A 12551-nucleotide genomic window follows, 5' to 3' on the forward strand; every position below is an offset into this window, starting at 1 on the left:
ATTCAAACATGATCAATATTTTACTTATCCAATTATACATATTGAACCATCAACCTTTATTTTAACCTATTTAATTTATTCTAGAAACCTTCATAGTTGTTCTGCCTTCAATGATATTTCATGTATATATAATTGTTCGTGCATTAACAAACACACCCACTATTTTAGTTATTTATCATAACACATACATGCGTTCTTTCTTAACCACGAAGTTCATTTTTTTACTAAATCAGTTGTCACTATAACCCTTCTTTTACCATTATTCGAGATTATCCTAACAACCTATCATCTTTCACTTTTAGACTATTATATTGATCATCATCCCAATATACTTGAACTAATTTAACGATTCCCAAAATACATCGCATCACGTTGTTCATACAGTCCTTTATTATATCACGATATTCAGTCAAAACAATAATCAAATACAACAGGAATACATGATTGTAACAACCTTAAAATGTACCATAATGTGTCATAAAATAGCCCTTAAGTCCATATAATATGGTGTAGACACCTTTTAAGATATGCTATAATCAGATTTGAATGGTTTGCAAGTTGACCCAACAAAAATCTACTTTGGAGAACCAAAGTTAAACGCAATGATCACTCTCACTCTACACCTATAAAAAGATACAAATGAATAGTATAAAATCATAATGAAGTTGATCAATCATTTGAAAAGTTTGTAAGTTTAATTACTTAAGAACTTAGTGTGGAAATCACTCAACTACAAAAAGAAATAGTAAGAATGTCGATTTTTTTATTAAAAATAGTCTTCCCTAAAAAAGTATGGATAAAATAATATTTATAATAGAATCATAAATCTAATATGATATCCCTATTCAATATGGATAAACCTAATAAATGATAATAATCCCATGAACATAAATTTAAATAAAGACTCTAATATCTTTAAAATATCTAATAATAACTAAAAGATAAACAAAACAATAACCCAACTAATTTAAATAAGACTAAAGTTGTTTTTGTAATTTGCTTTTATAATCAAAACACAACTTCAAAAGCATGGTTCTCTCTTGTCTTAATAAATTAGAAGGCTTGACATAGGGTTGTTTTGAGAATTTGGAGGGTAAAATGCAGTAATCAAGGAGGAAAGAGAAAGGAAAAAAAAAATTGTTGGTGTCAAACTGAATGTCCTTTCACCACATGTGTTACCCATGGTTGGAGAGGTCACTGAGACGACTTGAATGCCACCTTGAAAGCCACTATTTGGCCATCAAAAGCCCCCTCACATGCCTCCCAAATGGCTTAACCAAAACCTACGTGTTGACATGTGTAATATACATGTCGACCATTTTTTTAAATAATATTTATATTTATTAAATTAATAAATTACTCTTCAATCAACTAAATTATAATAAAAAATTAGGATTAAAAAACAAAAAATCCCCTGACCACTAGTGTAGTAATCTATAATTGTAAGTGTAATTTAATTAATTTACTATGTTTAAAAAAGTCAAATGATAAAATAAAAACTTGTTTAATATTTATTTTAAGGTAATTAAATCATTTTAATAAATATAAGAAGATCGATTCTACTGTTTCGATACATGATAATTTATGTTTTGATATGAGTGAAACATTGAACTCTTTTAATTTTTTTTAATTTAACTGAAAAAGTGGATAATAACTATATTGGTGGTATGGTGGTGATTAATAAAAAGAAGTATGGTTAAATTAACATAGGTTGTTAATATAAGAAATAAAGAAGGTAAGATTTTATTTAACATGAATTAAAAAATTGTACTTTGATTTACAATTTAAAAGTATTTTTTTTTTAAATAGCTTATAATAAAAACAAATTAAATTTATTTTAAGATGGAAATATATTTGTAAAAATAATTTAAAACAACCTTTTTAAACAAAAAAAATGCATTTAAAGTTAAACCAAAATTTCAACTCAAGTTTAAAAGAAAATTTTAATTTTAATAAAAAATTATTTCTAACCAAACATATTTATCCCTTCAGCAATATCAATCTCCCCTGTACATCCAAACCTAGAAATCCCAACTCTCCCTTGCCCTCATCTCCATTGCAAAACCTGCACATACATCCAACTTTTGTAGCTGTCACAGTGCTGGCTTCGTACCCTTTTTTCATTGCGGCTGCGGCTGCATTTTACAATAAAAGCAAAATTTTGATGTTTGGTAATTGCAAATTGCATTTTTATTTGACATGGGCCCCACACAAAAACTGAGGTTGGACCTCAATCTGTGAAAAGCAGCTCACATCTGCTTTTCACTCCGTGCTCTTCTCTCATCAAAGCTTTTTTTATTGTAACAAAAAACTTACATTGCCAAAGCTAACAACTCTGTTCTATTCCCCTCTATTAAACTTGATCTGGACGAAGATTAATGAACACACGCTCAAGCACTCAAGGCTTACAATGGCTGTTGGACCTGGTAGTCTGGTGTGTCGAGGGCCATCATGTTGAAAATCCTTCTATGGTGGGTCCTATACCTTAGTGTCTCTCTTGATCCTTGAGGAACAAGGATCGGTCTGTCATAACAAACACGAGAGAAAGAGAGTTCATTGCCTGTTGAGATGATGTTTTTTGTGTAAGCATGGAGGCAGTAATTCCTTACTCTTTTTGCTAGTTGACCAAAAGACACTACCAAAAGTATTATTATAACTTCTGTTTTTGTACACCTAATTTTTTTTATTTTTTTTAATTCACAGATAATTGCATTTAAACTTTAATTTTGTAAAAACTAGAACATATTTATAGATTTTTTTATTTATTTTATATATAAAAATTTATTGTATAATATTTTCAATCAAATATATATTTTTTAAAATTTATTTTTTAAAAATCCACAACTAAATTATAGTTGCATTAATAACATTACATAACTATATTAGAAGGCGATCGTAAGACGATGAGGTTTTTTCCGAGTATGATTAATTTTTATATATTAATATCAAAAATAAATTTTATAAAATTAAAAAAATATTATTTTAATATATTTTAAAACATAACTACCAACCTATCCGACACAGTAAAATAAAATAAAATATTTTCTTTTTTCTTTTTAATTGTGATTTAATTAAAAAATTTGTATTTAACATCAGCTAATGACCCTAATGATAAATTAGATGGAGATCGCAATCCTAATTTTATTCTTGATGATATTTTACCTGATGTTCTTGCGCGCTTAAGAAACCAAGAAAATTGTAGTACCTGTCAATGTATTTCATACGTGAAGAAATTGTAGATAATTTAATGGAATAATAAAAAATATTTTATATAAAATATTATTTATTTTATGATGTAATAACAATAGTTAAATCTACAATATTTAAATTAAAACCATCAATATTAATATATATTTTCTAAAATTATTTTACAACCTCAATTTGAAAAGCATTTTTAACCAAATACATTAAACTATTTTTTAGTTCAACCTCAATTTCAACCACAGTTTTAACCAAACATATATTTTTTTAAACCAACCTCAATTAAAAATATTTTTTATAAAATAATTTTTTTCAAATCAAAACAACAACCACAACTACAATACCAAATATACTCTTCGCCGATGTTCCAAGGAGAAGATAGCAAGACATTTCGAAATTAATGTTTTTGGATTTCCCGCGAACCGCCAGTTGCGTGTGATAATCTTATATTCTTATTTGACTGAACCCACATGGCATTCCCGATTCCCCACGTGTACTATCTTCTTCTTCTTCTCCTCCTTCCTCTCTGTTTTTTATTTTCAATTCAATCTCATCAAAACCTGCATACCCATCATGAGTTGTTTCTCCCGTAAGCTTGTGTCCAAAACCTTGTTTTAATAAATTAGGGTTCTCTGTAAGCTTTAATCTAAGATTTGTTTAGGATTTTTAAACAAAATGAGCATTGATTCTTGACAAACACAAAAAGGAAAAATAGAAATCAAGATTGGTTTCATATAACTGGTGGTCAGAACTTTCTTTGTTATTGGAGATCTAAGTTTGGGTTAAGTGGATGGTGGCTAGGGTTTTTTAATTACAAGGTAATCCTGAAACTAATTGGATGCTTTTTATTGATTTTTTTAAAACTCAAGCTTCATAACGTAAATTATAATGATTTTTTTTTATGTATTTCATTTAAATCTCTAATAATTATCATATAAGCAACCGGGACTCAACCTAAAACTATAAAAAAACAAATTTTTTAATTCTAAATTCTTAGCACATGAACATCATCTAAATAATTAAACATTTTAAACATTAGAAAATAAAGTGTTTTTTAAAATATAATTGGAAAATAAAAACCACTTCAACTATATGTTTTCTTGTAATTATTCTATTAATTTATAAAAATTATCCCAAACCTATTAAAATCTTTCACATTTTCTATCACATTTTCTATCATACTAGTTATTTCACCCAAACCCCGGTTTCGCAGGGGGTTAGTATTTTTTTTTCTAAAAAAATTAATTATATAGGTTTTCCAATCTATTTTTTAATATAAAAAAATTCTAAGTATAATAAAAAAATTTATACGATCATCTAATTAAATATATTAAAAGTATTTATGGAAATAAATGATAAAAAAGTCATTAATAATAATTAAAAATCAAATTTAAAAAATAAAAAAAATAAGTATAAATCAAAATCTAGCAGCATGAAATATTTATCCACTTGAATTTGCTAAATTTATTTATTAAAATTAATTTTTTATTCAATCAAATAATAATTAAAATAAACATGAAGCGTTTTTCCAAGGTAACCCATAGAAACCCCAGACAATCAAATTGATTTGTTTTATTTCAAGGACAAACTGACGGATGTGATCTAAAGAGAAACCCAAAAACAATTTAGCATTCAGATGAGATTGCTTCATGACCATGGAGACCTCGTAAATTTGAGGATTCAAGCATCACCATGAATCCAGAATTGACTTGGCAAGCCAAAAATATCTGAAAGAAGATAGTTACACATTCCACAACAATAATGGAAGCAAAACCAAAAAACTCAGATGCTTGAAATCATTTATCTAAAAATTAACCCCAACAATCCAAATAACAACCAAAATTACCTTGAGCTATTGAAGAAATTCAGCACTGACATTACTCAGGGACCAAGTTACAAAACACTTAGGCCACAACTGAGGGCTTTGAGGCAACAGATAGTCTAGATCTCTTCTTTGCCAAGCTCTCACTGCGGCGCTCACGCTGCTCCTTCAGCCTGGTGGCGAGAAGCTTCTGATACTCTGCTGCCTCAGCCTTAGCCTTTGAGATTCTCTTCTTCTTGTCAGATATTCTTGCACGCTTCCTTTGCAAAGTCAGGGGAGTAACCAACCTTTGAATTTTGGGAGCTTTGCTAACCTTCTTGCCTGAAGATCCAGAAAAAAAGATGCCTTGTTATTTTTGTTAAGGTAATGCTTAACTTTACCAGATCATGATCTAGTAATTAACTTTCTAAGTCCTTATCAAATTCAAATAAAATAATAAATAAAGGAATAATGAGACAGCAACTGACCAGATTTGGTTGTAAATGTCCGGCGGTATGTGTTAACATACTTCCGAACATCATCCTCCTTAGAGAGGTTAAACAGTTTCCTGATCTTTGATGCCCTCTTTGGACCTCTCATCCTCGGCTTCTCAACATCTGTCAGGCCAGGAAGATCATTCTCACCCTTCTTCACGATGACCAAGTTCAAAACTGAGAGATCTTGACTAACAATGCATCCCCGAACAGACTTCCTTCTGCGCTCTCCATTTCTCCTGCCATATCCACGGAAGCAAGGGGTACCTGTTAATGAGCATTGTATATGAATTAGCTAAATCCTGCAAAAAAACAAATACCACACGCTTAGAAACACATGCCAAGGTACAAATCCACAAACCTCTGTACAGCAAAAGACGAACACGGCCTGGAGTTAGAACTCCTTGCTTCATTGGGAAACCCTGCTTGTCACACCCTCCCATAATCTTAAATACATAACCTTTGAATTCCTGTATAATACAACCAGATGTGTTGACATAAGAAAATAAAACATACAACATAACTTTGAAACACTAGCTCAGCCAGTCAACTCCTGGCAAAAGCATACCTCACCCAGTGCATCTCCACTGACTTCTTGTGAGATCCTCTTGTCAAAGAATGCCCGCCTGCCATAAAAATAATAAAAGATTAAAAACTAAGAGGAAAGTAGGACTTCTAATACTTTGTGAAAATGGCTAAATTGTAAGAACAAAACCACATTAGTGGTCAGAACTGCTAAATAATTGTTTTGTATTTTTCGTGGAATTGGTATTAGAAGGATGAAAAATAGACTAAACTTACAGTTCCAGTGCATATTTATCCTCAAGGTCGAGAACTACATATCGACATTAAGATACATTTTGGATTACACTATATTCATTGTGTTTCAGGATGCATTATGCTAAACTAAACCGCAGTTTTCCCCTAAAAAGAAATCTACGCAAACCTATGAGATCTGACCCAAAATGGAGAATCATAAAACCTCAAAATTTCATACGTTAAGTTCCTATCATGCACCTCATGAAAATCAACACTACTTTTTAGTTCCATGATGACCTAAAATACAAACACACAATTAAGGAATCAAACTTTCCCATACACATACCAGCATCATATCTAACAAGCTCAATTTCGATGACTTGAGCTCACAAATCACTTAAAATTCCAAAATCTCAAAACACACACCTATCTACACAAGACAGCAAAACCAATGAAATGCTAAAAAGAGAGAACCGTACAATTTCTGGTCATCATCGATTTCAAGCTTCTTCTGGCACCCAGTAGTTGGATTTGCAATGTTAAACTGCCCATAAAAAAAAAAAACAATGAAAACAACAAGTCAGAAAACAAATAAAGGTTTTGCTAAAGAAAGAAAGACAGTACAAGAGATTAAAAATTGAACCTTCATTTTGAATGGAGTCTCTCACTACACGGCACCCAAGTTTTGTTAAGGAGAGAGTCTCTTCCTGCTCTATTAGGGTTTCTCTGTGTTGTGGCGCATTAGGGTTTTGTCTTTTGTTTTTATATGGAGAGGGGGTTCTTGCGTGTGGCTTAAATCAATTGGTTATATGTGTAGTTGGGTTTAGATGAAGACACGTGGAATTTAGTTTTGGGTATTGCTTACTTTTGGGCTCTTGGGCTTGATATATTGTTGGGCTTTACTTAATAATACAACAAAATATGAATCCTACATGGTAGTTTGGTTACTATTTCAGTTTTTTTTTTTTGAAAAAAACAGAGACATTCATAACAGATATAGAAAGGATATATTTATCAGCTTTAAAGTTTGAAAATATAAAAATTTATTTTAAAATTGAACTAGATATTTTTTTTTGTATTCATAATTATTTTTTTTAACTAAATATATTTTTTTATTGTATTTGTTTTTTCTATTCCAAAATATTAATCAAATGTAATTTTACATAACTTTTAAGCATGTATTAAATATTAATCAAATGTAATCAAATATTAATCAAAATATTTCTAGAAAAGTATAATTTTTCCATAGTGGCCAAAGATTAGAAAGTTATTCTATTTAGAAATATTTTTTTTTCATTATTGTGTTCTTTATCAATATTCTTATATCTTAGGATTTTAAGTATGTATTATATTATTAACATGCATTAAGATCAATTTTTTTATAAAAATAAAAAAAATTATTAAAATATTGTTAACATAAGACTACTCAATGATCAAAACATAATACAATATGGATGACAATAGTAAGATAATATTTGATGTTTTTAAATAGTTTTAATATATTAATATGAAAAATAATTTTTTAATATATTTTTAAATAAAAAATACTGTAACAAACAATTTTAAATTTATTATCATGCATGTTCAAAGTAAAATTACAAGGAAAACGAAAGGAAAAAATCAGACCTGGGGTGTTAAACAGCCACCCCATTGTACAGATCGTTTGATTCCCTTAGCAAAGAAAAGAAAGCCCTTATCCTCGACTTCCTTCTCAGACAAAATCACCACTTGTCTCTATATCATCTATGTCAGCGTCAGCATCTATATCATCAGGATCTATGCTCCCACCAAAAACTTGTCCGCCTATTCTGTGCCCCTCTGCAGGTTTCGTAGCCTCTTGAATCATAGCTAATATCTCTTCAATACATTGTGATTCCTCTTTTGCATCGTCAATTTGTAAGCTGCCATCCTCCTCTTCAGTTAACTCTACAGGCAAGTTCTTCAGAAACCAAGGGTGCCTTTTGATTTCTGGGATAGTAATTCTCTGCAAAATTTAAGCCCAAAGGAAACCCCCCCAAAAAAAACAGAACTACAGTAAGTACTACGTAATAGAGCGCTGACCAGCAAATGAAAGTTCTCTCTGTTACCTTTTCAGGATTTGCTACAAAAATCAGAGACAGAAGATGCTTGCATTCCTTGGAAACTCGAACGTAGTCTGGAATTGAGTAGTGGACACCATGGTTGTTAAAAATGCGTTTTAACTCGTAAAATCGTTCGATTTTACGAGTTAAAACACATAAAACGTGTAAAATCGGGGTTAAAACTCGAAAATCAGTAAAATCGGTCAAACCCGGTCAAACTCGTTTAAAAACGGGTCAACTCGGAAAAAACGTTAAAAACGTAACGTTTTCCCGAGTTTAGCAAAATTTTCAACAAAAGCAGAATTTTGAAATGCCCTCTGTCCTCTCTCCTCTGACTCAGCACACAACAGACTCTCTTACTCTCTTTCTTCCATTCTTCCATCCTCTTGAAACGCTCTCTCTCCCAATCGAAAGACCTCCTACAATCCTATCGATCCCGCTCTCTCCAAATTCATCTCCTCAGTGGCTCAGCCTCAGTCCTTCCTAGTTCCTCCTCATTTCATCGACTTTGATTTTTGTGATTTCTGACCCGATCGATTTCATCAGGTATATTTTCAAAATATCATGTTTATTTTAGTTTTTTTTTTGTCTAATTTTTGTCGAGTATTATGCATTATCCTTAAGTTTTTCATCATTTTTTCTTGTTTTGTTTCTGTTTTTCTGCCTTTATATTTTTTTCCTGCTTCTATTTATCGATTTGTATTTAGAAAAATTATATTAAGTTATAATTTTATTTTATTTTATTTCAATTCTTTTTTCTTAATTAATTTTTTATGCTATGTTTCGATCAAGTTAAAAAACATCAGAGTTGGAAATGGAAGAGAAGTTAGAACTAAATTATTATTGTTTTGAATTAACAGCCTCTGTTTTTAGGAGTGCTTTTGTTGAATGAATATAAGTATATAACCATATTTCACTTGATAGTTCTTGCACTGTGAATTAAAACAAAAAAAAAAGGTGTGAATGGAAGAATATTTGAATACGGGAATGGAGCTTGAATTAAGAATGAGTGTGGAAAAGAGGGAGGACTTGTACAAGTGGGAGGAGTTATGGCATATATTCATTCTCAAGGGTTGGTTTGACAACCATGGTAACCATCGTTGCTGGTGCTTTCGTTTCCCCATCAGTTTAGCAATATGCTTAATATAGAATTAAATACTAGTTTTCTGTGTTGATAAAATAATGTTTTTTTTTTCAATGCATCTATGCTTAATATAGAATAAAATACAGTGCTTTGTGATTCAAATTGTGCTTAATACAAATTGTGAATCTTCTGTCATATTAATTGTTAAGTGTCATATTTATGGTACAGCTTCTGAGAATTTGAAATTTTAACATATGAGGTCAGTGGAGGTTTATTGGCAGTCTCCTGTGCAATAGCTAGATTTCAAAAAGCACATAGCAGTAATAATCCTTTAGATGGTAATGATTTTGATGATTGTTTTAGGAATGATGAGGGAGATAAAGGCAATGAGGGTGTGTTTAGTTTACATGACACACCTACAGATTGTTTGTTTTAGATTTGTTAACTTTTAGTTATTAAAATTCTATGGACATGTATGAATTTTTATTTGAATTATGTATTTTAAGATGTTTGGATATTTGTATTGTTTATTTTACTTTTATTTGAATTATGTATTTTAATGTATTGTTTATTTTACTTTTATTTGAATTATGTATTTTAAGATGTTTGGATATTTGTATTGTTTGAAATATTTTACTTGCGATTTTACGATTTTTAGTTAAAATATTTTACTTGCGATTTTACGATTTTTAGTTAAAAACTTTTACTTGCGATTTTAAGATTTTACGATTCGAGTTTACGAGTCGAGTTTATATTGTATGTTCCGTGTCGTGTCAAAAAAGCGTTTTTGACAACCTTGTTGGACACTAAGAATCCGCTGTCGTTGGTCAAACAGTCTATTCTTACTAACACATCAAATCATGATAGCAATGGGGTCATTTAATGTTAAAGCTGTTAACTAACGTGAATTGTTTTTTTGAAGTTTCTTGGATCTTCAGGATCTTCAAATGGATAAGCGCCAACCAGCATCACATACAAGGTAACCCCACAAGACCAAACATCTGCAATCTATAATTCGAAGAGTCAAATAGTAATGCTGGGGTTTAGGTGACCAAAGGGGTCCAAAAAGAGATGAGCAAAAACAAGATTGAAATGGTCTTAAATACCTTCCCATCGTACTCCTTTCTTGATAAGACTTCTGGAGCAATATAGGCCGGTGCTCCCACAGTAGACTTGGGTTGGGAATGCAGCACAGAAGACTGCACAAAGTGGGGGTAAAACATTGATTATCTGGGTTTACAATCAAATGTCTTCTATGGAAGGCAAATCAGTAAGTTCATTGCCTTGGAATAGCCAAAGTCGCATATCTTAAGACGCGGCGCTGAGTTTCCATCTAAGAGGGTGTTTTCCAACTTAAGATCTCTATGGCAAATTTGCTACAGCAAACGAGAGTGATTGATTAGTTATTGAAGAGTAATAGGCAGAGTCAAAATAAGCATGGACTGTGTCTATTCTAATTGATAATGAAGATTGATAGGAATTAGTACCATAGAATGGCAGTAACTGACTCCTGATATGAGTTGTTGAAAGAAAAATCTTGCCTGATAATATTTAAAGGAATCAAAAATTAAATGATTAAACTTCCACATAAACAAGACGTCAAAATCTGAAAAATGTTCTGTTCTGTGCTATCCTTGCCTCATCCTCACTGAATCTACCATTAGTGCATATTCTCTCAAAAAGTTCTCCACCAGCTGCATATTCCATGACTATGGCTAAATGAGTTGGTGTTAGCAGAACCTGCACAACGAATTCACCTGTCCTGAAACTTGCAGAATGCAAAGGCACGTTGAAGAGCGGAGGCAAGGCTCTTGGCTTCGAATTTTGGTATCTAAATGTAAATTAGCGTTTGGACTTCAAAATCCTTTTCAAGATTCAAAATCTTCAAGTTCTTACAATTCTTGGCATCAAGAATGAGTGTCCTATTGACATGAGAAGCACACGTCTAAGTGCATTTTTTATATATCAAAGCCTCCATTTTGAATGAAAGAAATTGCATAGATTATAACTGAAACTTCCATATCAATTCATAATGTTTCAAAATTATATGAGAGTTGAGAGAAATACTAAATCCATCTTTACTTTGAGTTGAAGGACCTAGTCAAACAAAATTCTTTTACTTTTTATAATCTAATAAGAAGAAAATACATGACACTTCGCATACCTCTTTGAATCTAATTATGTCGGGATGCTTCAATGACCTGTGGTTCATAATCTCTCTCTGAACATGCTCATCAATCTGCAGAAACCAAACAACACTCCAGAATCACTACCATCAGATAAAATAGAACACCAAGTTGAAAGAAACTTCATAAAAAAAAGGGTCCCCCAGCCTAGATTAATATATGAAGAAACTAGCACAGCCCATACAAGACCACAAGAATAAAATACACAGGCACAGCATCTACTTCGCAAAATCTTATCTTCAACAAACATTTAACACATCTTTATGAAATTCCTCCACCCATCCCACCTAAAAAATGGAAATATTTTAATTGAAATATGGAAAAACTCAGAGAGAAATCATGAAGCTAAATATAGATCACCTTTTGGCCTCTTTCAATATACTTTACAGCATAGAATTCACCGGTCTTTATCTCTCTAACTAGCTTAGCAAAACCAAAGTTCCCTGACCCAATATCTTTCAAAATCTCATAACGTTCCATTGGTAGCTAGCTAACTATATTAAGTTAAATAACGAAGGAAACTAGGAAACAATGAAGACCAACTACTCTGATGCCCTCTATATATATTCTCTCCTTTTTCTCTAGCACTGCCTGCCTCATTATTTGTTTGCGTTGAGAATCTACATAGATTTTCATGGCCACGAATGAAAAAGCTGCCCCCTGCGGACTCTGTGCGCCAAGTGATTGTGTGAAGGTGCCCAGCTATTAATGGTCCGTCAAAGGAAAATGAAAGTAAAAGTCTTTGGAAGCTGAGAATGGTGTCAGCAGACAAGGACTGGAAAGTTATTTAGAAAATGTTTTAGATATAAATAGTGGAGATAAAAAATAAAATAAGATAGCAAAATATATTATGATAAAGTTATAGCTGGTAGTAGTTGGCAATACCTTTCTGGAATTCAATCTTGATAGCACATTGACACTCGTACATTTGGTTAGGATAAATAA

At 31.4% G+C, this 12551-nt stretch overlaps 1 protein-coding gene, 1 long non-coding RNA gene and 1 pseudogene across 2 annotated transcripts; 1 reads left to right on the top strand and 2 right to left on the bottom strand.

Moving 5' to 3' along the window:
• Positions 1-4970: 4970 nt before the first annotated feature.
• Positions 4971-7051, bottom strand: LOC133693434 (small ribosomal subunit protein eS6). Its single transcript, XM_062114656.1, has 6 exons — positions 6899-7051; positions 6735-6799; positions 6065-6122; positions 5858-5966; positions 5491-5763; positions 4971-5344 (listed from the first exon to the last, which is right to left on the bottom strand). Exons 1-6 carry the CDS (start codon positions 6902-6904, stop codon positions 5106-5108), a joined length of 750 nt encoding a protein of 249 aa, XP_061970640.1. The 5' UTR covers positions 6905-7051; the 3' UTR covers positions 4971-5105.
• A 754-nt stretch (positions 7052-7805) lies between these two features.
• LOC133695447 (serine/threonine-protein kinase SAPK2-like) lies at positions 7806-12332 on the bottom strand (annotated as a pseudogene).
• On the top strand, positions 8607-9984 carry LOC133694366 (uncharacterized). The gene is made up of 2 exons (XR_009842277.1): positions 8607-8882; positions 9649-9984. It is a non-coding gene; the product is annotated as an uncharacterized LOC133694366 (long non-coding RNA).
• Positions 12333-12551: the final 219 nt, after the last annotated feature.

Source organism: Populus nigra, chromosome 5, assembly GCF_951802175.1.
Source record: "Populus nigra chromosome 5, ddPopNigr1.1, whole genome shotgun sequence".
Classification (NCBI taxonomy): domain Eukaryota; kingdom Viridiplantae; phylum Streptophyta; class Magnoliopsida; order Malpighiales; family Salicaceae; genus Populus; species Populus nigra.

Excerpts from the sequence above, each read along its gene's own strand:
- LOC133693434 (XM_062114656.1), bottom strand. Across the intron at positions 6,123-6,734 it reads ATCGATGATGACCAGAAATT|GCGGGCATTCTTTGACAAGA; the intron begins GTACGGTTCTCT and ends TTTTTATGGCAG. Across the intron at positions 5,764-5,857 it reads TCGTCTTTTGCTGTACAGAG|GTACCCCTTGCTTCCGTGGA; the intron begins GTTTGTGGATTT and ends GCTCATTAACAG.